This window comes from Colius striatus, chromosome 10 (assembly GCF_028858725.1).
Source record: "Colius striatus isolate bColStr4 chromosome 10, bColStr4.1.hap1, whole genome shotgun sequence".
Classification (NCBI taxonomy): domain Eukaryota; kingdom Metazoa; phylum Chordata; class Aves; order Coliiformes; family Coliidae; genus Colius; species Colius striatus.
In genome coordinates, this window is record NC_084768.1 from 25,068,315 (window position 1) to 25,091,716 (window position 23,402).

General features: G+C 51.6%; 3 protein-coding genes across 3 annotated transcripts; 2 read left to right on the top strand and 1 right to left on the bottom strand.

Moving 5' to 3' along the window:
- The first annotated feature begins 257 nt into the window (after positions 1–257).
- On the top strand, positions 258–12,191 carry DHCR24 (24-dehydrocholesterol reductase). Its single transcript, XM_062004189.1, has 9 exons — positions 258–535; positions 2,029–2,184; positions 3,023–3,128; positions 3,411–3,529; positions 3,620–3,883; positions 4,643–4,786; positions 5,863–6,060; positions 6,820–6,998; positions 9,964–12,191. The coding sequence occupies exons 1-9, from the start codon at positions 305–307 to the stop codon at positions 10,115–10,117; spliced, it is 1,551 nt and encodes a 516-aa protein (XP_061860173.1). The 5' UTR covers positions 258–304; the 3' UTR covers positions 10,118–12,191.
- Positions 12,192–13,749: 1,558 nt separating this feature from the next.
- On the bottom strand, positions 13,750–20,539 carry CIMAP2 (ciliary microtubule associated protein 2). Its single transcript, XM_062004359.1, has 9 exons — positions 20,452–20,539; positions 17,924–18,027; positions 17,716–17,832; positions 17,374–17,508; positions 17,147–17,293; positions 16,855–17,016; positions 16,563–16,691; positions 14,520–14,650; positions 13,750–13,870 (listed from the first exon to the last, which is right to left on the bottom strand). Exons 1-9 carry the CDS (start codon positions 20,537–20,539, stop codon positions 13,750–13,752), a joined length of 1,134 nt encoding a protein of 377 aa, XP_061860343.1.
- On the top strand, positions 20,538–22,761 carry PARS2 (prolyl-tRNA synthetase 2, mitochondrial). The gene has a single exon (XM_010195377.2). The coding sequence runs from the start codon at positions 20,538–20,540 to the stop codon at positions 21,945–21,947; it is 1,410 nt and encodes a 469-aa protein (XP_010193679.2). The 3' UTR covers positions 21,948–22,761.
- Positions 22,762–23,402: the final 641 nt, after the last annotated feature.

Sequence of the window (23,402 nt, forward strand, 5' to 3'; positions counted from 1 at the left end):
CTCCGGCTCCCCGGGGCGGCCGCGGGGGGCAGCGGCCCGCGCGGGGGCCGGCGGCTGCGGCGATGAGGGGAGCGCGGGGCCCGCCGCGCGCAGCCAATCGGCGGCCTCAGCGCCTGGTCCGATCTCCCCGCAGCGCCCTCATTGGTCGCTCCCCTCCCCTCGCCTCACGGCGGAGGCCGGCGGCGGCCAATGGGGCGCGGGCGCGCGGGGAGAGGGGCGGGGCCGGGCGGCTGGGCGCGAGCGGCGGGCGCGGCATGGCGGGGGGCCGGCGGCCGTGAGGGAGCGCGGGCGGGCGGCGGGCGCCATGTCGCCGGTGTGGTCGCTGGGCGCGGGGCTGCTGCTGCTGCTGCTGTGGGTGCGGCACCGCGGGCTGGAGGCCGTGCTGGTGCACCACCGCTGGATCTTCGTCTGCCTCTTCCTCCTCCCGCTCTCCATCCTCTTCGACATCTACTACCAGCTGCGCGCCTGGGCCGTCTGGCGCCTCCACAGCGCGCCGCGGCAGCACGCGCAGCGCGTCCGGCACATCCAGGCGCAGGTGAGGCCCGGCCGGACACGCGCACCCCCTCCCGCACCGCCGGCCCGCTCCGCTTCCCCGCTGCCGGGCGCACCGGCACTGCCCCGGGCCGCTCGCCCCCCCCGCAGCCCCGGTCCCGCTCCGTGCCAGCTTCCGCGGCCCGGCACACCGGCACTGTTCCCGGCCGGACTCCTCCCGCACGCCTGGCCCGCTGCCACGCCAGCCCCCGCTGCCCGGGCACAGTGGCACTGCCCCGGTCAGACTCGTCCCGCACTTCCCGTCCCGCTCCGTGCCAGCCTCCGCTGCTCAGGCACAGCGGCACTGCCCCGGGCCGGACTCTTCCCGCACTCCCAGTCCCGCTGCCGCGCCTGGCACTGAGCGCCACGCCTCGGGGCAGAATCGAGCCTTGGATCCGGTTGCGGCAACCGGAACGGGGGAAAAAAAGAGAACCCAAACGGATAAAAGCCAGAGGGTGTTTCTGTCCTTGAGGGTTTATTTTCGCCATCTGAAACTCCTCTCGAAGTTGCGGCCGCAACCGCGGGCAGATCTAGGTGCGTGTGCCGTTGCAGCATCCTTGGAGATGCGCTGTCAGTCTCTGTGTACACTGACACAGCTCGGGCATGTCTGTGTGTAGCGTCAGAATGCCAGGTTTTGAACGACTGCTTTCACACCGCCTCTTAATACCACTTGCATGCAGCTTCTCGGCATTGTTAGTTCCGAGAGATGATTGAAAGGGAGACAAAACTTTTCTTCCACCCAGAAATGCAGATGTCTGTAGTGTTTCTCTGCTCTCAAATACTTATGGTAATTCTGTCACGTCTGCTTCTGTTCTCTGCCTCATCTTGTGCTCACTGCAGACACAGATGTATATTAATGCGCGTGGAGTTACTCTTGGAGGGTTTGAGGTTGGTATTTTATCACCAGCTGTACCAGCAGTTAAGCTTTGATGGAAATGATGCAATTGACGTTTGTTCTCCTCATGTTAACCACAGTGGCTTTGCAAAATTCGTGCATCTTGTGTATGACTAACGTTTCCCTTCTCAACTTTTCTGTCTTTGCTTGTTCACTTTCAGGCTCAGACCTTTTTTGGGAGGTGTTTAGGAGGAGGCATTGTTTCTTTAACCTTCACAGAACTGACATTATTTATGACAGTGATAACACCTCCCTTCAAGTATAGATTTTCCTGTGGATTCTGAAAACTTTCATTCTAGTTTTCTGAATCTCAGATTTTAAAAAAACCCAACAAATCTATGGGGTGTTTGTCCTCTGCTTAGCTAGAACTCCCCTGGTTGGTTGTGATTTAGAAGTTCGGAGGTCTACAGAGACACTTCCAAGGCATCACAGGACAAGGCTGTAGAAACACCTAGGCTTTGTTTCTTGTAGGTAACATGTTTGTAGAGGAGTAACAATGTTTCTGAATGCTTTTTTCACAGTGAGGGAAACATGTTTCTGATATACATTATTGAAGAGCTGTGTATGCCTTCCAGCATCAATTCAGTTGTAACCTCTTGCAGGTTCGGGAGTGGAAAAATGAAGGCAGCAAAAGATATATGTGCACCGGCCGGCCCGGCTGGCTGACTGTATCACTGCGTGTTGGGAAGTATAAGAAGATCCATAAGAACATCATGATCAACTTAATGGATGTTCTGGAAGTGGACAGTGAAAGACAGGTAACAAATTCCTCACACAGCTTTCATAGTGGAGCATCTCCCTTCTGATGAAAGGCTGAGGGAGCTGGGGCTCTGTAGCTTGGAGGAGACTGAGCAGTGACCTCATTCATGTTACAAATACATAAAGGCTGGGTGTCAGGAGGATGGAGCCAGGCTGTGCTCAGTGATGGGCAGTGATAGGACAAGGGTCAACAGGTACAAGCTGGAACAGAAGAGGTTCCAAAGAAACACAAGGAAAAATTTCCTCACTATTCAGGTGAGGGAGCCCTGGAAGGGGCTGCCCAGATGGGCTGTGGAGTCTCCTTCTCTGAAGGCATTCAAACCCACCCGGACAAGTTCCTGTGTGACCTACCCTAGGTGATCCTGCTCTGGCAGGCAGGTTGGACTGGATGATCTTTCAAGGTCCCTTCCAACCCCTACCATTCTGTGTTTCTGTATTTGCAGCTGAAGGGGAGATTAGATTCCATAAAGAGCAAAGGGGTTTAGTAGCAGTAGACCCTCTAAATTTCAGGTTTTACAGTGTGTGCTTGGATCATTCTATCAAAAAAGAAACAACCCAGCATATGGAATTGCTTAGCTTTTATGTGCCAAAGTCGAAAGGACCAGATTGATTTATGGGTTTGGGGACTGAGCAACAAGATGTTGAGGCAGAGGAGGAATCACTAAACAGTTTCAACTATTTTTAGTAGTGCTCTTTGGAAAGTAAGTCTCTGAATCCTGATAACAGATGGAAGTACAATCCAGTTAGCCATATTTTGTCATCGTTAATGCTCAACACTTACTTTCTGTTTGGTGGGGGTGCAAATTGGGGGGATCTTTTTTTTTTTCTGCCTTTTAGGTTGTTCGTGTGGAGCCTTTGGTGACCATGGGCCAGCTGACTGCACACCTCAATCCCATGGGCTGGACTATTCCCGTGGTACCGGAGCTCGATGATCTCACCGTAGGTAAGGTTGCTGCTGATGGCAAGACGTTTGCTTGCTGGCTTTGCTGCATTTTCATTAGCTCTTTGTGCAGTGACATGTAGCATCATTTTAAAGATTCCAGAAATACTCTGTTGAACCTTATGTTCTATTGTGGTGTTTAAATTAGAAGCTATTCCCTTTGGTTTCTTTTTTCAGTAGTCTTAAAAGTCACGCCCAGAGCTGAAAAGTGGGGTTTTGTTCTTCATAAACTGCCTCCCCTTTGGAATGAGATTCGTTTGATTTGTTATGTGCTTTCTTGATCAGGTGGCCTAATCATGGGAACTGGCATTGAGTCTTCATCCCATATCTATGGACTTTTTCAGCACACCTGTGTGGCCTATGAACTTGTTCTTGCTGATGGAAGCCTTGTGAGATGTTCCCCAGTAAGACAAAATGTTCTTTTGCTATCATTTACAATGTGGTTGACAGTTATCAGTGTGGATATGTGATTTAGTATGACATACTTTTTGCAGACTGAAAACTCAGACCTATTTTATGCAGTGCCTTGGTCTTGTGGTACTCTGGGTTTCCTGGTTGCAGCAGAAATAAAAATGATTCCTGCCAAGAAATATGTCAAAATACATTATGAGCCCGTGAGAGGACTGCAGAAGATATGTGAGAAGTTCACTGAAGAATCTAAGAAAAAGGAGAATAGTTTTGTGGAAGGACTTGTGTATTCTTTGGATGAAGCAGTCATCATGACAGGCGTCTTGACTGATGAAGCTGAGCAAAGCAAGGTAACTAAATGAAAGTTACTCACAAAGAAAGAAACTGAAGCTGTGCTAAGTGCCAGTATAAAACTGAAGCGTTATAAGATGGGAAGGAATCTCTTAACATGGGATTAGAAGTTAGATCTGTCCATCAGAATATTTCAGATTCCAGCCTTTTGTTAGTACAGGAGAGTCTGTACCCTGAATCTCTTGACTTGATAAGAAGTGACCTGCTGATTTCATTATCCTAGCAAATTTAGTCAACAGCCTTTTTTCACTGGAGTACCTAAGGAGGAAGGGAGGTATTTTTGCTCATACATGGAACAGTGCTGTTTTAAACTGCAATTACTCAGAGTAACTCTTCCCAGCAAGCTTGCAATACTGGTAAAACACATCAGGGACATTCATGGGAGGGACACGCTGACTCTTGACTGCAACCCTCAACCTGGATGTGGTCTTCTCTGCCAGAATGAGAATGTGGATTGATGATGGGTTGGGAGGTCAGTGTTTTGGGAATACAGTTCAGTCACATTCACAGTCTCTTCACTGTCTTGTAACAGGCAAGCCTTGGCAAGCTTTATTTAACTTAAATCTTGGTGGCAGGAAGAGCAATGCATGTGGAGAACTGAAGGCTTTCTAGATCTCTTGTGACAGTCTCCCTCAGGCTGTCACAGGGTGTGACATTGGTTCTTCACAGTAAAGGAATCCAGGGATGTACTTAAGATCTAGTAAGGTGGAACTGCTATCTGCATGGGTGTTTGCTAATGAATGCATACTTTCTTGTAGATAAACAGAATTGGCAACTACTACAAGCCCTGGTTCTTTAAGCATGTGGAGAAGTATTTGAAAGCTGACAGGACTGGAACAGAATACATTCCCTCGAGACACTATTACCATAGACATACACGCAGTATCTTCTGGGAATTACAAGTAAGACCAGTTCCAAAATCAAAATAACACCTCCATGAAGGTACTTTGCTCTTTCCCAGCATAGGTACAATGTACCTTCTTCCTCTTGGCAACACAACCACCACTTCCTAGTTGTTGACAAGTCTGGGACAAAGGCTGGACTCAATCTTAAAGGTCTCTTCCAGCTGAAACAATTCTATGACTGTATGATCCTGTCATTTGTGGCAGAAAAAAAAAAGCATTGAAGTTTGTGGCAAATTTAAAAGTCCTGCATTTGGGCAAAACACATCCAAAAGCTCTTCTTTATACATATGTATCAAGTGTTAGATCATAACCTCCTGACTTCTAGTTCCGTGCTTTTCTGAATTTAGGCCTTAAGTACATATTTCAGCATTCAACTGTTAATACTTACTGAAATGATTTTCAAAGGCAGATGATGCAAAGGAAAAGATAATGAAATGATAGCTGCAAGTTTGCCCTGCCTAAACTCAGAATGGTAATTATCCAATGAGATCATTGCTTTGAGTTTCATAACATGTTTGTGACGACATGCATTCACACAAAGCTCCATTTGGCACTCTGAAAAGATTCCCATTGCTACAGTCTGAATCTCTGGAGTGAGATACCAGGACCTTACAGCTCCCAGAGAAGTTAAACAGGAGTTGGCTGTGCAGGAAGTACTTAAAATTGTACAGCTTTAAAATTTGTTTAAAAACTGACCTTGCATGTGATTATTCTTGCAAGAGTTTCTGTGAGTTTCATCCTTATGCCCTCCTTCCTTAGCTGTTTCAAGGTAATAGTGCACTGTTTTCTGAACTTCATTCTCTGGCAGTGTTTGGGGCTGAGTGTGTTGTGATTCACACAGTTGAAAATAATTTGTTGTAAGCAGAGGAGGCTTAGGGCAGGGCTGTGTGGCTAAACTCACCCCAGGCCTCTCCTACTTGTACATATTTGTTTTACAGTAGATCAGCAAAGGTATCAGCAGTTAAATGTGTTGGAAATCTGGCCTCATACTGCTCTGAGGATTCTCAAGTATTGGGCTTTTTTGGTTCACTCGTGCATCCCAAAGGCCAACTGTTTTTCTTTCCACTTTCAAGGACATCATTCCATTTGGCAATAACCCCGTTTTCCGTTACCTCTTTGGCTGGATGGTTCCTCCAAAAATCTCTTTGTTAAAGCTCACCCAAGGAGAAGCTATTCGAAAGCTGTACGAGCAACACCATGTTGTCCAGGACATGCTGGTTCCAATGAAGAGCCTTGAAAAATCTATCCAAACCTTCCATGTTGACCTTAATGTAAGAACACATGTTTTTCTAAGTGCAGCCAATGTCGGGCAGGGTGTGATAAGAACTGTGACTGTTAAGACATAATAGTCTGTATGTGTAAAAGGTCATGATTGTATCCTGGGGAGGACTGTGCTTTGCAAGTCTGTGATGCAAGGCTACAGAATAAATGAACACAGCTTTCTGGGGAAAAAAAAAAGGCATTTAAAAGAAGTGAAATTCAAACTTGAGTTGAAGGCCAACACTTCTGAAAGATTTTATCACTTGGAAAAACTTGAACTGCTCTCTACTTGACCAAAAATGACTGTCAGTATCACTAAACCCAGCTGTGGGAATTCATTTCCCTTTCTTGCTTTTGTTTCTGAATTTACTGTAGTTAGTATGAGACGTACAAACTTGGCAGTTTCAATTTTGGACTGACCTGGAAGAGAAAACTCTTCATTCTCTTTTAACTCAGAATTTATGCTCAGTTGTTGCTTTGGGATCCAGGATGGAGTGGGGTGGTTTTTTTGTCATTTCAAATATTTAAGGGGGAGGAGATGTGATTCTAGGAGAACATGGCCCATATTCAGAGCATCTCAGTCTATTTACAGTAGTTAGAAAGTGCAGCTAAGATCCACAGCAGGACAATTGGAAAGGGAGGGCTGTGCAGGTTTCAGCCCCAAGCTGGGAAGAAGTCCTCTTAACTCTGTTTTATCGCCTTTGCTAGGAGATAGCTTGAAGGATTGTTTTGTTAAAAATAAGTGAGAAAGTGTTATTTTACCTCTGCAGGTGTACCCTCTTTGGTTATGTCCTTTCATCTTGCCCAATAATCCTGGTATGGTCCACCCAAAAGGGGATGAAGCAGAACTCTACGTGGATATAGGAGCTTATGGAGAGCCCAAGAGGAAACAGTTTGAAGCCAGGGCTTCAATGAGACAAATGGAGAAGTTTGTAAGGAGTGTGCATGGGTAAGGATCCTACTCATCAGAACTGCAATAACGCCGTATAATTGATAGCTGTGGGATTTAGTGAGACTTATCCCACAGCACTTTAATACTGCAATAACTTAAACCGTAATTGAAAGCTGGTTTTAATGACTGACTTTGACGTTAGGATTTTAGTTCTGTTACTTGATTGCAAAACCAAACAAGTGAGCGTGCTAGCCAGAGTTCTTGCAGCATATTCTTCAGGTCACCTGTGCATCCTCTCAGCTCTAGGCTGCTCTGGGAGTAGAGTCTCTGCTTCAACAAAGTACATCTGTGTACTCAGGTGCAGAACAACCTCAGCAGGTCTGTGCTAACTGCACAAACCAGTCACTGCCCAGAGGCGGTGTTAGCGTGGGCCAGTGCCTGCTCTCAGCAAGCAGACTTTGAGCTTTCCTACTAAACCTGATTTGTTCCATGCTGCTGCAGAGCAGGTTCAGAGCAAGTGCTGTTTTGGCCACAGTCCCTGCAGGCCAGCTGCCCTGCCTGTCCTTGGGCCTGACCTACTCCCTGCAGCCCTTGCGCTGGAGTGGCCTTGCCTTGGCAAGGCCGGCTTTGCCTCTCCCCTGCACTCCCTGTGCCATGGTAAGAGCCTTTCCTCCCCCCCAGATTGCACTCCCATAGGTTCCTTTTCCCTGCCCCGATTCCTACTCCACGGGGCCACAGTGGGCGTGAGAGCTGTGCCCACCATCTGTCACAGACTCATGCCAGCCTCGTTTGCTGTAGCTGAGTCTGTGGCAAAGCAGTTACAGGCTTGTTTCTCAGAAACAGAAAAACAACTACATGGTATTTTTATACTATCAATATAATTTATCCATAGCTTTGTTTTGACCTACTTCTCGGTCTAACAGTGCTTATCTCCCATGTGGCTGAGGAGCATTGGCGCAGCTGCTCCGAGATGATTTGGAGAGTGCAAAGGACTTTTAGCTGTGATAAGTGATCTCCCAGAGAACAAAGCAACTCAAAGTTCATTTTAAGCTTTTTTTTAATTAACTTGAAATCAAGCTTTTAATTTAAAGCTCTCCCCTAGCAACGTTTTGTCTCTTTTCTACCTGTCACTGGAAAATGAACGATGGATAAATGCTTCATCTTGCAGTTTCACAATCACACACAACAATAGAGCTTTTATGCCAGTTTTTGTTTTGCTGTTGCATTCTGGTCCTAGCTGCATTTCAGAGAAGTGGCGTACAGAATGAGGAGTCCACAGCTAAAGAAAGATGACATTTATTTTTGCAAATGGCCCTTTGTTAACCCTATGATTCATTTACGCTATAACAATTTCTCTGCTGTGGTGTGATTTGGAAGGCTTCTGCTTTCCTACTTATATTCTCAACGTCACAGAATCACAGAATCTTAAGGCTGCAAAAGGACCTCAAAAGCTCATCCAGTGCAACCCCCCTGCCAGAGCAGGACCACCTAGAGTAGGTCACACAGGAGCTCATCCAGGTGGGTTTGGAATGTCTCCAGAGAAGGAGACTCCACAGCCCACCTGAGCAGCCTATCCCAGTAGTTCAGGACCGTATTTGTGTTGGTAACTCTGGCTAATACGAGACGCCGTGACTGTTCTTCCATGGATCGTGAGAAAGAACACAGAAAAAATACTTCCCTGTGTTGGAAGATGGAATTGAAAGGTTCTGAACAGAAGAAACACGAAACCAGGATTTCAAGAACTATTAGAAAAGCATTTATCAGAGACAATTCAGGTCATGGATGGTTTGCAGTGCAGGGGACCAGGCTCTTGATTTGGAGGAGCTTTTTAAGTTCTCTCTAGACTGGTGTTTCCATGATCACAAGTTGTTCGAACACAGGTTGTCAGCAGCTTTGGCTGCATGTGGTTAGGATGTCTAAGCATGAACCACTGTTTCATACATGGTTTTAGTCTTTCTATTTAGTAGCAAAACCAATGAAAGTATCAATACATGGATGGCTAAAGAAATGTTATGGGCCACATTTTAAAAGCAGCAGTTATTTTAATTGCTTTCTTTTCCCATCTTCCCCTTGACAAGAATGACTGTGGCAGTATTCTGCTGTTTAACCATTGAAATAACCATTACACGTTATTTCCTCTCGACCTGGGAGTGCTAGTGGGCAGCAAACTAACTGTGAGCCAGCAGTGTGCCCTCGTGGCCAAGAAGGCCAATGGCATCCTGGGATGCATCAAGGAGAGTGTGGCCAGCAGGTCAAGGGAGGTTCTGCTCCCCCTCTACTCTGCCCTGGTGAGGCCTCATCTGGAGTCCTGTGTCCTGTTCTGGGCTCCCCAGCTCAAGAGGGACAGGGAAGTGCTGGAGAGAGTCCATTGCAGGGCCACCAAGATGATCAGGGGACTGGAGCATCTTCCTTCTGAGGAAAGGCTGCAGGATCTGGGGCTGTTTAGTCTGGAGAAGAGGAGTCTGAGGGGGGATCTCATTAATATTGACAAATACCTAAATAGCAGGTGTCAGCAGATTGGGGCAGCACTTTTTTCTGTTGTATCCAGTGACAGGACAAGGGGTGATGGAAAGAAGCTGGAACACAGAAAGTTCCATTTAAACATAAGGAAAAGCTATTTCACTGTTGATGTGGGGGAGCCCTGGCACAGGCTGCCCAGGGAGGGTGTGGAGGCTTCTTCTCTGGGGGTCTTTAAAACCCACCTGGACCTGTTCCTGTGTCACCTGATCTAGGTTGACCTGCTTCTGCAGGAGGGTTGGACTGGTTGATCTCTAAAGGTGCCTTCCAACCCCTACCATTCTGTGATTCTCTGAAAAGAAATCATGGTAATGTTAAAAATGTCTGAGTGTCCCCATGTAATCCAAGTGAACAATTACATTTGCTTGGATTTAAAAAGCATTTTGGTTGGAGGTTTGGATTGTTGAATGTTTGCTCTTCATAGCTTGCCCTAATTTGTTGGGGGTTAAAATCTTGTGGCACAATTAATACTGAATCCCTGTCTCTTTTTTTTTTTCCCCTCAAGTTTCCAGATGCTGTATGCAGATTGCTATATGACCCGTGAGGAGTTCTGGGATATGTTTGATGGCTCATTATACCACAAGCTGAGGGAGCAAATGAATTGCAAGGATGCTTTTCCAGAAGTGTATGACAAAATCTGCAAAGCTGCAAGGCACTGAGCCTGGATGATCTAGTCAAGCAATCAGGGAAAGATGGATTTACCTATATAGATAGTCAGTATTTCCTTTAAAAAAGAAAAAAACAAGCTTTATTGCTCTCCAAATAAGCTCATTCTTGTTGATGTTACAAGGTATGAATTCCTGCTTTATACATTTTACGTTGAGTATTTCTTCCTATGTTTTCAAACCTGTTTTCCAAACTCAAAAGTGATTGTTTTTAAGGAATCTGAAGTGCTAGCCTTTGCATCTAATGTAGTAACATGGGTGAGTTCACCTGTCTCCAAGCATAAGAAAAATAATGGGAAAGGATGGAGAACCTGGAGTTACACCAGCTGTTCTGTAGCTATATTTAATGTGACTTTTGAAGATGGTAGGGAGAGCTCAGAAATAGGTGCCAAAGCTAAATGTGTTGTCAAATTGATCACGATGTTAAAAAACATTTGCCTCCAGTTGGTAACCTGAGGGACGTGGTGCCGTGACCTTCTGGCTGTGGCACGCTGCTTGGGTTCGGGTGGTGCTGTGCTTCTTGCTGCTCCCAGCCCTGACCTCCACAGAGCTGGGCAGCTCCCCAACAGTGGCTTCAGTTTCAAAGCTGAGCATTGAGGTGTGAAGAAAATGCTTTTTACTTGTGCCTATCAGGTGTGTATTGATTTTGATGACAAAGTGTAAGTGAGTGTAGGGTTTAGGTACTTTGTGATTGGCTGACAGTGCATTGGGGTTTTGCCCTAAGATACCAGTGTTCATACAGCGCTGAAAAATTTGCTGCTGTTTCCTGTAGCCAAGTTTTTGTTTCCGTTTTTACTGGATGTGGGTCAGTTTATTTGGGTTTTGAGATTGTGGGTTTTTTCCTGGGGGGAGGGGAGTTGGTCGTTGCTTAATTTTAGTGCCTTATGAAAACCCAGTTGGAGGAAGAGGTGGGTTATTCCAGAGTGTTCTGTCCTGGCTGGTAGGAAAAGGAAGTGAAGGCTGTGTTTACACAAGATATGTTAGAGCAAGTGGCTCTGGCTAAGAACTCTTGCTATGTATCTTGATGCAGACAGGCTTTGATTCTGACTCCAGGGACATTTTTGCTTTTGGTTGTAGCTGGATGAGGTGGATAGGCTTTGTAAAAGGACTGTTTCAGCCACCTGGAGAGGAAATGGACAGCGAGTGCTGTTCAGTTCCCCTCTGCTGGGAGAAGGGCACAGTCCAGTGCTTCCTACAGTCAGACCGGGAACTGTGGAAACCTTTTGACACTGTAGCCAGACACACAGTTCCAAACCACCGCCCTGTCTCGCCCAGACAGTACTTAACATTGTTACTTGAAACCTTACTGAGCTTGGGGTAAAAAAAGGTCATTTTCTCAAGGCTTCTGTCAGGGGGCAACACAAAGAACTTTGTAACAGCGGGGAGAGGCATTGTCATTTCTATGTGAGCGCTAAACCAATGATTTTATTTATTGATGGATGTAAATGGTCCAGATGAAACCAATGACAAAGCAGTAAGCAGACTAAGCTTGGCCTGTTACTCAGTGATACATGCTGGGCAAATTGTGTGCAAATAAGGTGCCCCACAAAGCCCATTTTGGGGGCCTGGTAGCAGGAGCAGCCTGCCCAGGGGAGAGCAGCCCGTGCAGAGAGCCTGCAGTGCTGCCTGGGGCCTGGACTGGGGCTGTCAGTGATCCAGGGGTGGCTGCCTACCCTGCCAGGCTGCAGGGACACAGGAGGGCAGGCCCTGGCTCTGGGAGTCTGAGCCCTTCCCTTCTCCCTGGGGCAAAGCTACGATTCAGCCCACTGCTTGTGAAATGATCTGCACTGAGCAAGAGTGGGTTTGGTTAGCTGCTAAAGGGCAGTGAGGATGTGCAAACACTTTTACTTAGGTTGTGTTTCTCTCACTTATGTGCTGAAGATCTTTAGGTATGCACTGTATTTGGAGTTTTTTTTCCACTCCTTAATTTATTGGCAAACTTTATCTGGCATGATGGAGTACTGTAACTGTATCAGTCACACACATGCACACACATCATTGCTGTTGCTCTTAATTTTGGGTTGTACAGGCTATTCCAAATAAAGATCTAGCCAGCGTGCTGTTCCAAGTGGTGTCTTCTCATGGATGGCTGTTCACTTTCCAACAGTTGTGTTGATCTGGTTCTGGTGCTGACTGGGCTGTTATAAATGATCAGTGGTCACAGAGAAGAGTTGCTCCCTGAGTGAGAGACCGGTGGCCTTGGAGGTGCAGGGAGATGAGGAGCCTAGTGCTGCAAACAACTTTAAAGGAATGTCTTTGAAGTCTATGTCTTTCAGTTATGCCCCACATGGCCTCATGCTGCCAATTACCCTGATGTTTTTTCTTCCCCCCCCCCCCCCCACCTCATTCCTTTCCTGGGACATTTTGTCTAGGGAAGACAAAACCCCATATTGGGTTTAGGTGCCACAGCCTTTGACAGGGATAATTTCCTCATGCTAATAACCTAATCCCTGGTTTGAATGAGCAGCATCAGAAGGAGGGGTGAAGATTCAGTGCCTTCCTCATCCTGACAAGTTAGTTTCACATCCACATCTTCTGTTCCCTATGGGCACTATCAGAGAAATCCCTGCCCCTCCCTGCTCTCCCAGTGCTCTCTGCCCAGAGGGGAGCTCCCAGGCTTCCTCTCAAAATCCAAACTGCCAAACACCTCAGAAGCCACAGCCCAGGTGCCAAAGCCCTGCTTTCTTTGAACCATGGGCTGTGTTGGCTTTCACCTAGGCTACATTTCACAATCCTCCTTACCCCAGGAGCTCTTCTGAGCCTACACCCTCCCACACCCCACTGCAGTTTTACCTATTTTCAGTTATCTTCTCCAACAAAGGATAATTGCAGATTAATTAGCAGGCTTAATCAGTCACAACTAACACATAATTACACCTAGATTTAATTATTTCAGCCTGGTCTAAAGACTGGTAAGAAACTTCATGAAGGTTAAATGAACCTGTGTACTCCCAGTACATTTCTATGGCCACTCTTCGTTAACTTTCCACTTCCTCTAGGTTTTAATGGCCTACACAGTTTGGACCAGTGACACTAGATTCCCCCCCAGTTCCCTCCAGCTGCTTATAAATGTGTGAGGTGTTAGTTTGAGCTCACAATGAAGATGCACACAGCTGCTTTAAAGGAGAGGGGGAAGCAGGCAGTTAGTGAGGGTTGGAACAGTGACAGGACAAGGAGTAGCAGACACAAGTTGGAACATAGAAAGTTCCACTTGAACATGAGGAAAAACTTCCTGGTGAGGGAGGCCTGTCCCAGGCTGTCCAGGCAGGATGTGGAGGCTCCTTCTAGGGAGGTTTCCAAACCCCACCCCCTCCCCAGACATGTTCCTGTGCCCCTGATGGAGGGGAACCTGCTTTAGTGGGGATTGGGCTGGATGAGCTCTGCAGGGCCCTTCCAACCCCCACCATTCTGTGTGATTCTCTGACGGGGAGTGTCAGGCACCTTTTTCCCAATATGTCACTTTTATAAAATCCAAAGTGGAAACAATTATGTGGCAGAGAAGTGAGACTGCTGATTGCTAAGGAAGAGCAGTTTATTACCACAGAATAAGAGGGTGTTCCCTTCTCTTGACTTGTGTCAGCAGGTGGTAAGTGTTGCCACCCTCCCTGAATCAGTCTGCCCCTGCTTCACCTCTCTGGGCTGCCCAGCACCATCTCCTGCTCAGCAAAAGGTGATTGCTTCAGAGGTTGCTGGACAACATGGCAGAAATTACCCCACTTGCTTTTAGCAACAGGCTTGAGCCGCTCCCTGTGGAAAGAGGAGGCAATTCTGTGGGCTCAGTTTATGGGCTGGATTAATGTCATTAGTCTTAATGAGCATGGAGGTGAACAGAGCAGTTAAAAGCCTGTCTGTTGCCTCAAAAGCACAGCCATAAAAAGTGATTTTGGAGCCAGTGCTGTTTGATCAGAGGGATGCGTGTGCTGCTCGCTCTTCAGGTTTCCCTTTGTTCCTACAGGAACTGCAAAATTAACAAAGCTGAGCACTACTGAAAGCTAAATGTCAGCATTCACCTCCATCACAGGATAGTTAACTTCTGGCTGCTCCCCATGAAAGGTTTCTAACTGCTGTCTGGGGATGAGGACAGGCCTCTGCAGAGCTGTCAGACCCAGGGCTAATAGCTGCCTGTGGCCACAAGCAGAGGTGAGAGGGCCCAAGCAGGGAGGTCTCCTCGCCCTCTAGGGAAGAGGTGCAGCAACAGCCACCTTCCTGCCCGGAGAGGCCCTGCACTGGAACTGGTGAGTGATCCTCAGCCCCAACCCGGTGTTTTAATTTAGACTGTCACCCCTTCTCACTAGCAGTGTGATTAATGAGCTCTCAGTCTCCCCAGAGCTGCTCAGGATGATTTTCCTGTAAGGCAGTGTGAAACCCCGCGGAGCCCCCTTGGTGGCAGACTCACAGGAGGCAGGCGTCCCGCTGCAGGTTGCTGAGGTAGCGCTGTGCATCACGCTGGTACAGGGATGGGGATCGCAGCTTCTGGGGGCATTTCTCCTGCTTGCTGATGTCGTAGCGACCAACACCTACAGGGTTCTGGAAGGAAAAGGTCTTCTGTGCTTCCCCAGCTGGAGGCAGCAGGGGGCATGCAAGTGTGGCTAAACCAGGTAGTGCTGTCATGTGGCCAGGCTTCAGATGCAAACAAATCGTGGAATCACAGGACCATTGAGACTGGAGAAAACCTTTAAGATCCTTGAGTGTCCCCAGCACTGCCACAGTCACCACTAAACCGTGACCCTCAGCACTACAGCTACATGGCTCTGGAATCCCTCCAGGGATGGGGACTTTGCCACTTCCCACAGACAAGGCTGTCTGTGAAAACACTTTCCCTAAACACTTTTTTAGTGAAAACACTTTCCCTAGTTTCCAATCCAAACCTCCCCTGGTACAAACTGGGGCCATTTCTTCTTGTCCTGTGACTCATTACTTGGGAGAAGAGACTGATCCCCACCTCTCCTGGCCACAACCTCTTGTCAGGGAGTTGCAGAGAGTGCTCATGTCTTACTTCAGCCTCCTCCAGGCTGAACACCCCCAGCTCCCTCAGCTGCTTCCTAGCACCCTTGTGCTCCAGCCCCTTTCCCAACTCCGCTGTCTGGCTCTGGCCACACTCCAGCCCCTCAGTGACCCTCTGGCACTGAGGAGCCCAACACTGAACACAGCACTCAAGCTGCAGCCTCACCAGTGCCAAGTACAGGGGGACAATCCCTGCCCTGATCCTGCTGGACACATTATTTCTGATACAAGCCAGCATGCCCTTGGCCTTCTTGGCCACCTGGGCATACTGCTGGTTTATGTTCAGCCACTATCGATCAACTCCCCGAGGCCCTTTCTCTCCAGCAGCTTTCCAGCCCCTCTGCCTTGGAGCAGAACCTGGGCTTGGGGTGGCCTAAGTGCAGGACCCAGCACTTGCCCTTTTTAAACCTTCTCCATTGCCCCCAGCTCACAGCTCCAGCCTGGCCAAGTCTCTGAAGAGCCTTCCTGCCCTCAAGCAGATCAACACTTCCCCCATTTGATGTTGTCCACAGGCTGCCTGAGGGCGCAGGCAGCATAAAGAAGGTGACTTGTCAGTCACCTGCTGCTGCCTGGAGTGAAGGGCTGCAGTGACACAGCCTCCCCACTCCAGGAGAATCTTTCACCTTCCCCAGCAATTAGTAAGATGTCTTTCATTCTTGACCCCTTTCAAGTTGTATGCCCCCCATTCAACTGGATAAAGGAGAGAAGCCACGTGGAAGCCTGCTCCTCATCCCTAGCCAAGGTGAACTGTTTCAGACCGAAGCTTTCCCTGTCTGTTTGGAGCCCTTTAGGCTTTGTTCTAGTTCTCCATGGGGAAACTGCCAAGATGAATACAGCTGCAGGAATGAGTACTAAGGGAAGGGCTCCTACCTGCACTGCCTCTGCAATGTGCTGCTCCTAGAAGAAAAACTGGCTTTCAAGCAGCAGACTTTCTGGGAGGATGCAGGGACCTCCTGCCACCTGAAGGGACTCAGCACCAGCTGCTCTCATCCATGAAGTGCATCCACTTGCTTGCAGCTGATGCAGAGTGAAAGTAATGGGAAGGGTTGCCCTTCCCTGGGAAGGCATTGGGCCATAGGCCTTTATTCACTGTCTGTCTGTTCTGGGCAGGAACAGCAGCACTCAGACAGGGACTGCTCTCCTCTCTAAAGGACAGGCATCTTGCCAGGTCACCCAGGTTTCTTTGATAATGAACAGGGAGCAACTCCTGAGGTCAGCCTGCCCTTCTATCACAGACACCACCAGAGGTGAGGCTTCTGCTGGGGTGCTGCTCCATTCAGAGGACACTCCTGACATGGACCTGGCTGGAGCTGGTGAGGCGTGCCCACCCTTTGGCTCAGAAAAGTGTTATCCTGCTCCCAGGGCACTGGTAATGGATTGGGGACAGCCATGGAGGAAGCTCAGAGCCTGCCCATGCCTGTGTCCATTCACTCACCTGGTTCCCAGTAAAGAGGTGGAAGGACCTCCTGTCGAATCTCTTGGCAGATGACCAGAATGGGGCCTGGCTGCAGGATGCTGAGCTCTCAAAGGGCTTTGGGTTGTAGGAGCCCGGCCCCACTGCATACTACACAGAAGGAGCCCTGTTATGCTTCAGTTTGCTTGTAGAAAGAGCTGCACAACATCAGAGCCACCCATCCATCTGCCCATCCAACCACCGGGCCTACTGCCCCCCACCCTGGGCACCCGCTGCCCCCTCCAGCACTGCTGGTGTCTGAGCTCCCACTGACCACCTTCCTCGGGCACTGGCTGAGCGTGGCCCAGAAGATCCTCTCCGTGGGGCAGCCCGTGTTCCTCGGCAGGGTGCTGAAGCGCCCTTTCTTCTCATTCTCCTTTGATGTCAGCTTGTCCACGAAGCTCTTGACAGTGCCAGTGCTCAGCTCGGTGCCTCTCTGTTGGGACAAGGGAGAAGCGGGAGAGGTTCAGCTGCCAGTGGTCTCCTGTGCCACCCGATCTGTCCCACGCCGTCAGAACGCAACCCTGCCTGCTGAGAAACTCCATCAGGGCAGCAGGGCAACGTACCTCCAAGGTTTGGCGGCCACCATGGGCAGCCTTGGACCTGTCCCTGGAGAAGGACTGGCCAGGGCCATGGCCAGGGCCGCCCGCCCGCCGCAGCCCCCGCTCTGTGCTGCTCCATGGGTCGTAGGTGCCGGGTCCCAGGCTGCTGCCCTGCAGGGATGGGGGAAGGCAGTGAGGGCCGTGCTCAGCCCTGGGCACAGCGTGTCCCCAGGGTGAGGGGCAGGACTCACCGTGGCAGCGGGCAGGGCGCACCTTGGGGTCCCGCTGTCCATCAGCCCCCGCCTGCCAGCCGAGCGCCTGGCCCTCTCCAGGCTGCTGTAGGGGTTCCCCTGTGGGCTGTAGGTGCCGGGGCCAGGGAAGCAGTTCTGCGGGAGAGCCAGGCTGGCTGTGGGCAGCCTCGGCCACGGGGACAGTCCCCAGCCGGGCAGGAGGAGATGGTGCCCACGGCAGCTCCCAAACCCTGCTGTGGCCAGCAGTGCAGAGTCCAGGCCCGTAGCCGGTGGGCATCAGTCCCCAGCAGCTCCCGTGATGGGAAATGTACCCTGTGGGCACCTCTGAACCAGGAAACGTACCCTGTGGGCATCTCTGAACCGCTGCTCCCTCGTGTCGCAGATCCCCCGGAGGCTGCAGGGCCGTGTCTCCTGCAGGAAGTCCCTGATGTTGTAGGTTCCAGGGCCCAGCCTTTCCTCCTGCAGAGGGGAGTGGGGAGGGTGAGCATGGGACTGGGCATGGAGGGCCCCAGCAAACCTGCACAGAGGGCAGGTGAAACCCAGCTCTCACCTGGCGTTTGCGCCTCTTCATTATCTCCTTGAACTGGAAATGGGGCAGCTGAATAAGCCAAGAGCTTTCCTCTGCTGCGGCCCAGCCAGAGGCCAGTGCTTCCCCTGCAACTCAGAGCCAGAGCGTGGCCACCAGCAACGCTGGGACCGGAGCTGACCCTGGGGGATTAGGGGAGATGGACTCGAGGATCTGCTCCTCCACGTCCCACTTCTCTGTGCTCTGTTGAGCACCAGGAAGGCACCAATGAGCTCTGGCATGAGCAGCCCACATCCCACACTCACTCTCACCCTGGGCTGCTCCCAGCCTGAGCTGTGTGTCCCAGACTGGCATGTGCAAAAAGTCCCCTTACAAGAAGCTGCTTCCAGAGATCTACATTGGTAAGTCCAGCTCCCCCCTGCACCCAGGAAATCCCAGCCAGGGGCCTCACCTGGCTGCCCATGTCCCTGAGCAGTGCCTGCAGCTCTGGTCCCTGAGGGCTGTGGGTATGGTGGCAATCCTCACCATGGCAGCCGTCACCATGGCACCCAGCATCCCAGTTCCCCAGGGAATCCCCTCCCGGGAGCAGCAGGGTCAGGGCAGGGATCCTGCTTATAGCAGAGTGTCACAACCCCTGGCTAAAGCAATGTGTTCAGGGCTGAGCCAACAACTTATCAGGCTTTCATAGGGACAAATGATCTCCAAACTGCTAAAAAATACATTCTTACAGCAAGAACCCAACCTGCCAATCCCACTTTGGATGACGCTGCTTTTGGTGCTCGTGTCCTCTGTGGCACTGTATGTGCTGCACCTGTAAGCACTGGCAGGTCTGGGCACACGATCTTTGCAGGGGAGGCTCACCAGCCTCCTCAACCCCATGGCATTTGGGGTAGGAACCCTAAACCGAGGTAATGCATCCAGCATGGACAGATGCTCTATGTACTGGTACCCAAGGTAGGCCTGAACCTCAGACTGATGAAACACATTTTCCTGATTCATTTAATTACCATATTTTGTCAGGCCTAGCCCTGGCCTGCTGCTGCCTGGGGATGCTGCTGGAAAGGCAAGAAAGATTTTCCACCACTCTGACAGGGATCCAGGACTGTAGCTTCTTGGAGACTGATCCCCTCAACTGCTTTGGCATCCCCTCGACTACTCTTCAGTACTTTTTCTCCTGGAAATCCCTGAGGGCAAAGGGGAGAGGCCCCAGATGGGAACCAAAACCCTGTGTACAAAACACACCCCTCCCAGGCCATGTGTTTGGCCCCAGTGGCATAAAACAGCCCCTGGCAAAGCAGCAGGAGAGCCATTTAGTGAAAGGCTGCAGGGCCAGCAGTACCTTTATTAGATCCCCCTGGCACAGCTGGAAAAAATAAGGAGCACAGATGGGCTTTCAGTTACACAACCCTGAGCTTAGCCCCACCTTCAGTCTTGTCTACTGATTTAATAACAGACATCAGCTTTCCCCACAGCCCACGTCTCTTGTATAGCCTAAACCCTTCTGGTTCACACAGCGCTCCAGCAAATCAGTCCAAGATGGTCTTGTCCCTTTGATCAGCAACGAGTCAATGACAGGAATGTGCTTCAGTTCTGTGGCTCAAACAGGAGACAGAAACAGCAAAAGACATCCCATCCCAGCCTGAGCCACCCGGCAAAGGTCTCCCTCCCATTGCCCAGGTAACAAGGGGTGGCCAAAGGGATCTGTGATGTGGCATTGGAGGCCCTGTGGGCCCACAGCTCAGCTGGCAGGCTCAGACAGGGATGTCTGAGGGGTGGGCAGGTCCCCTTCCCACATGGGCTTCTCCTCCTCCTCCAGCCTCTGACAGGGACACAGCTTAATTGTGGTGAGAAACATGTAGGGAGAAGTGATTGTCTGACAAAACCACTGAAGGCTGGTCTGGGAGTGAAGCTGGTACCTGGCAGGCAGGGAATCTGGGCCAGGTCTTGCCTGTGGCACTGAGCTGCCGAGGGCCTTGCCAGGGCCTCTCTGGGCAACATTTCACAGGCAACGTTTCACAGGATGCTGAGTTACCTCACAAAACTGGCTCAACTGTTTAATGACTTTAATGCTGCTAAATTACTCAGGAGCATCGGCAACATGCCCTTTCTTGTCTTGATGCTGCCCATTTCCAGCCCTCTGTAGACACCAGCCCATGCCAGTATTTCTCATTGCAGAAGAGTCATGAAGATTTCTTCTAATCCCATTTGTAAATAAAGGATTCATTTTTACTTCCTTACATTTAAGCAGGATTATTTGACTCCTCATAAAACAAGGCTCAGTGAAGGGAAATCTCCTCGAGTGCAGTACTTTAATATGTGCTTTCAGACAGAGACCCACAGACAGCAACCCACGGGCAGCGACCTGCGGGCAGAAACCCACGGGCAGAAATCCACGGACAGAGACCCACGGACATCGGCCCACAGAAAGAGACCCAAGGGCAGCGGCCCCGCGGGGACACCCCCCCGGCGCACCCGCCCGCCAGGGGGCGCCTGACCCGCCGCCGGTGCCAACCATCGAGTGCCGGGCTCCCGACGGCCGGCAGCCCCCTCACGTGACAGGAGCCCTCGCTTCCCATTGGTCGTGCCGGCGGCCGCGAGTGTCCGCGCCGGGCCCGTTCCCGCGGGGGGGGCCGCTGCCATGGCGGCCGTGCTGCGGGGCCGCGGGCCCGCGGCGCTGCGGGCGCGGCCGCACGGCTGCAGGCCCCGGCACGGCCCCGCGGGCAGGGCGCGGCGGCTGCTGCTCTCGCGCCTCTTCCAGCCCCGAAACCTGCAGGCGGGCGGCGAGGCTGGCGGGGAGGGCCGGGCCGGCGAGCCTACCTGCCGCAGCCAGCGGCTGATGCTGCAGGCGGGGCTCATCCACCCCGCCAGCCCCGGCTGCTACCACTACACGCCGGCCGCCGTCCGCGCCATGGAGAAGCTCGTCAGGGTGATGGACGAGGAGATGCAGGCGGTGGGGGGGCAGAAGCTGAGCATGCCCAGCCTGAGCTCGGCCGAGCTGTGGCGCGCCAGCGGCCGCTGGGACCGGATGGGCCCGGAGCTGTTCCGGCTGGAGGACCGGCACGGCAAGGGCTACTGCCTGGGCCCCACGCACGAGGAGGCGGTCACGGAGCTGGTGGCCGCGCAGACCAACCTCTCCTACAAGCAGCTCCCGCTGCGTCTCTACCAGGTAACCAGGAAGTTCCGCGACGAGCCCAAACCCCGCTTCGGCTTGCTGCGCAGCCGGGAGTTCTACATGAAGGACATGTACACCTTCGACGCCTCGGAAGAGGCCGCCCGGCACACCTACGAGCTGGTGTGCGGGGCCTACCGCCGCCTCCTGGCCCGCCTGCGCCTGCCCTTCCTCCAAGTGCAGGCAGCCACGGGCAGCATCGGCGGCACCACGTCCCACGAGTTCCAGCTCCCGGCGGACGTTGGCGAGGACAAGCTGCTCTTCTGCCCTGACGGACATTTTGCGGCCAACGTGGAAACGTTAAGCGAGGGGCGAACGTCCTGCCCCACATGCGGGGAAAAACTCAGCCAGAGCAGAGGGATCGAAGTGGGGCACACATTTTACCTGGGTACCAAGTACTCTTCTGTCGCCAACGCCGTCTTCTGCTCCCCGGAGAACAAAGCCCAGCTGGCAGAGATGGGTTGCTACGGCCTGGGTGTCAGTCGCATCCTGGCTGCCTCCATCGAGGTGCTCTCCACGGAGGACAGCATCCGTTGGCCGAGCCTCATCGCACCCTACCAGCTCTGCTTCATCCCCCCGAAGCGAGGCAGCAGGGAGGAGGAGGAGGGGGCTGCGCTGCTGGAGCGGGTGTACGATGACATGGCCGAGGCACTGCCACGGCTCGCCAGTGACCTGGTGCTGGATGACAGGACGCAGCTGACCATCGGCAAGAGGCTCAAGGACGCCAGCAAGCTGGGTTATCCCTATGTGGTCATAGCTGGGAAGAGGGTCTGCGAGGACCCCCCGGTCTTTGAGGTCTGGAACCAGAACACCAGTGAGGTGTTGTTCCTCACCAAGGAAGGTGTCATTGACTTGCTGAGTAAAGTGGAAGTCCCTTAAAATCCCCATCTCTGAATCCTGAGTTTTTCCCAACAGCCCTGTTGGCTCCTTTTCAGGAGGGTGCTCACGTCAGAGTTCGCTGCAGTGTCTTGCAGCTGCACCAGGTGCTGAGGTTGAGTTGGGGTCAGCCACCTTCCCATGTGGGGCTGGGAGTGTTTCTCCCTTTGGCAACAGGCCCTCGTGAGATGCTTTTACTGGCATGTGTAGCCTCATGCAGCTTTGAGAGCACTGGGGTCAGCCCCTCACTGCCAAGCTGTGGCAGACAGTCTCTGCCAAGGGCACGCAGCAGCTAAGGCTGCAGGGAGGCTTTCCCTCACTCTATTGAGGTGCTGAGTGCTCAGGTTGAGGGACTTTAAGGAGAGGAAAGAAGGCACCTTTTCTCAGTTTGCACCTTCTCTTTGGAGACACTCAAGTTCTGTGAAGGTTAACCTTAAAGCAAAATGGTGAACTCTACAGCCTGGTCTGCTGTGCAAATGCCATAGGGCTGCAAATCTGCAGGAATTAAGGTGAAGAATGGTGCTGGGTGTCTGCATCCCAGTCCTTCATGTCAGTCCAGCTGGTGAGGCACAGTGTGGTTTTGGCAATGCAGCCTCACGGTGGTAGAAAAATGTTGAAACAAACAAAGGTGGAAATGTTAAGTCTGAGGACCTGAAAAAGCCGGGAGTGAAAATGTCCAGGCCATGTTGTTGCCTGTGGGCTGGAGTAATCCTGTCCTGCAGGGTGGTGACACTGTCCCTGGGCAGCCTGTGCCAGGGCTGCCTCACCTCAACACCAAAGTTTTTCCTTGTGCTTTAGTAAAACTTTTTGTGTTCTGGCTCGTGTCCATTACCCCTTGTCCTGGGCACTACAGAAGAAGCGTCTCATTCTCCTCACACCCATCCTTTAGGTACTTATAAGCACTGATGAATTCCCCTGTCAGCCATCTGCAGGTTGAACAGCCCCAGTTCCCGCAGCCTTTCCTCTCCAGAAAGATGCTCCAGTCCCCTGATCATTCTGGGCTGTCTCCAACAGTTCCCTGTCTCTTTCGGGCTGGACAGCCCAGAATGCAGACACAGCGCTCCTTTGTGTGCCTTGCCCCGGACAGGGAGCTCTTTTGGAGGGAGTTGCCTCCTGCTGTGCTGCAGCTCCTGGGTCTGAGATCTAGAGATGGCAAACAGCAGCAGTGCCACTGTCACGGAGGTCTTCGTGGCAGACCCACACCCTCCGTGTACTCCTAGCCCTGAGGTCACCGAGTCCTCCCTGACAGGGACAGGAGCAGCTCCACCATCCCCTGGGAGATGAGATGCCCCCTGAACCTGCTGCTGAAAGCGGGGCTGTGGGCCGGGCTGAGGGGCTGTGGGCCGGGCTGAGGGGCTGTGGGCCGGGCTGAGGAGATCTGGGCCGGGCTGAGGAGATGTGGGCGGGGATGAGGGGCTGTGGGCCGGGCTGAGGGGCTGTGGGCCGGGCTGAGGAGAT

Excerpts from the sequence above, each read along its gene's own strand:
- CIMAP2 (XM_062004359.1), bottom strand. The coding sequence starts at position 20,539 with ATGGCAGCGGCCCCCCCCGCGGGAACGGGCCCGGCGCGGACACTCGCG. Across the intron at positions 18,028-20,451 it reads GAAGCGAGGGCTCCTGTCAC|GGGAAGCACTGGCCTCTGGC; the intron begins GTGAGGGGGCTG and ends TCTGAGTTGCAG. Across the intron at positions 14,651-16,562 it reads ACCTCTTTACTGGGAACCAG|AACCCTGTAGGTGTTGGTCG; the intron begins GTGAGTGAATGG and ends TTTTCCTTCCAG.
- PARS2 (XM_010195377.2), top strand. The coding sequence starts at position 20,538 with ATGGCGGCCGTGCTGCGGGGCCGCGGGCCCGCGGCGCTGCGGGCGCGG.
- DHCR24 (XM_062004189.1), top strand. The coding sequence starts at position 305 with ATGTCGCCGGTGTGGTCGCTGGGCGCGGGGCTGCTGCTGCTGCTGCTG. Across the intron at positions 2,185-3,022 it reads AAGTGGACAGTGAAAGACAG|GTTGTTCGTGTGGAGCCTTT; the intron begins GTAACAAATTCC and ends TCTGCCTTTTAG. Across the intron at positions 3,129-3,410 it reads GCTCGATGATCTCACCGTAG|GTGGCCTAATCATGGGAACT; the intron begins GTAAGGTTGCTG and ends TTTCTTGATCAG.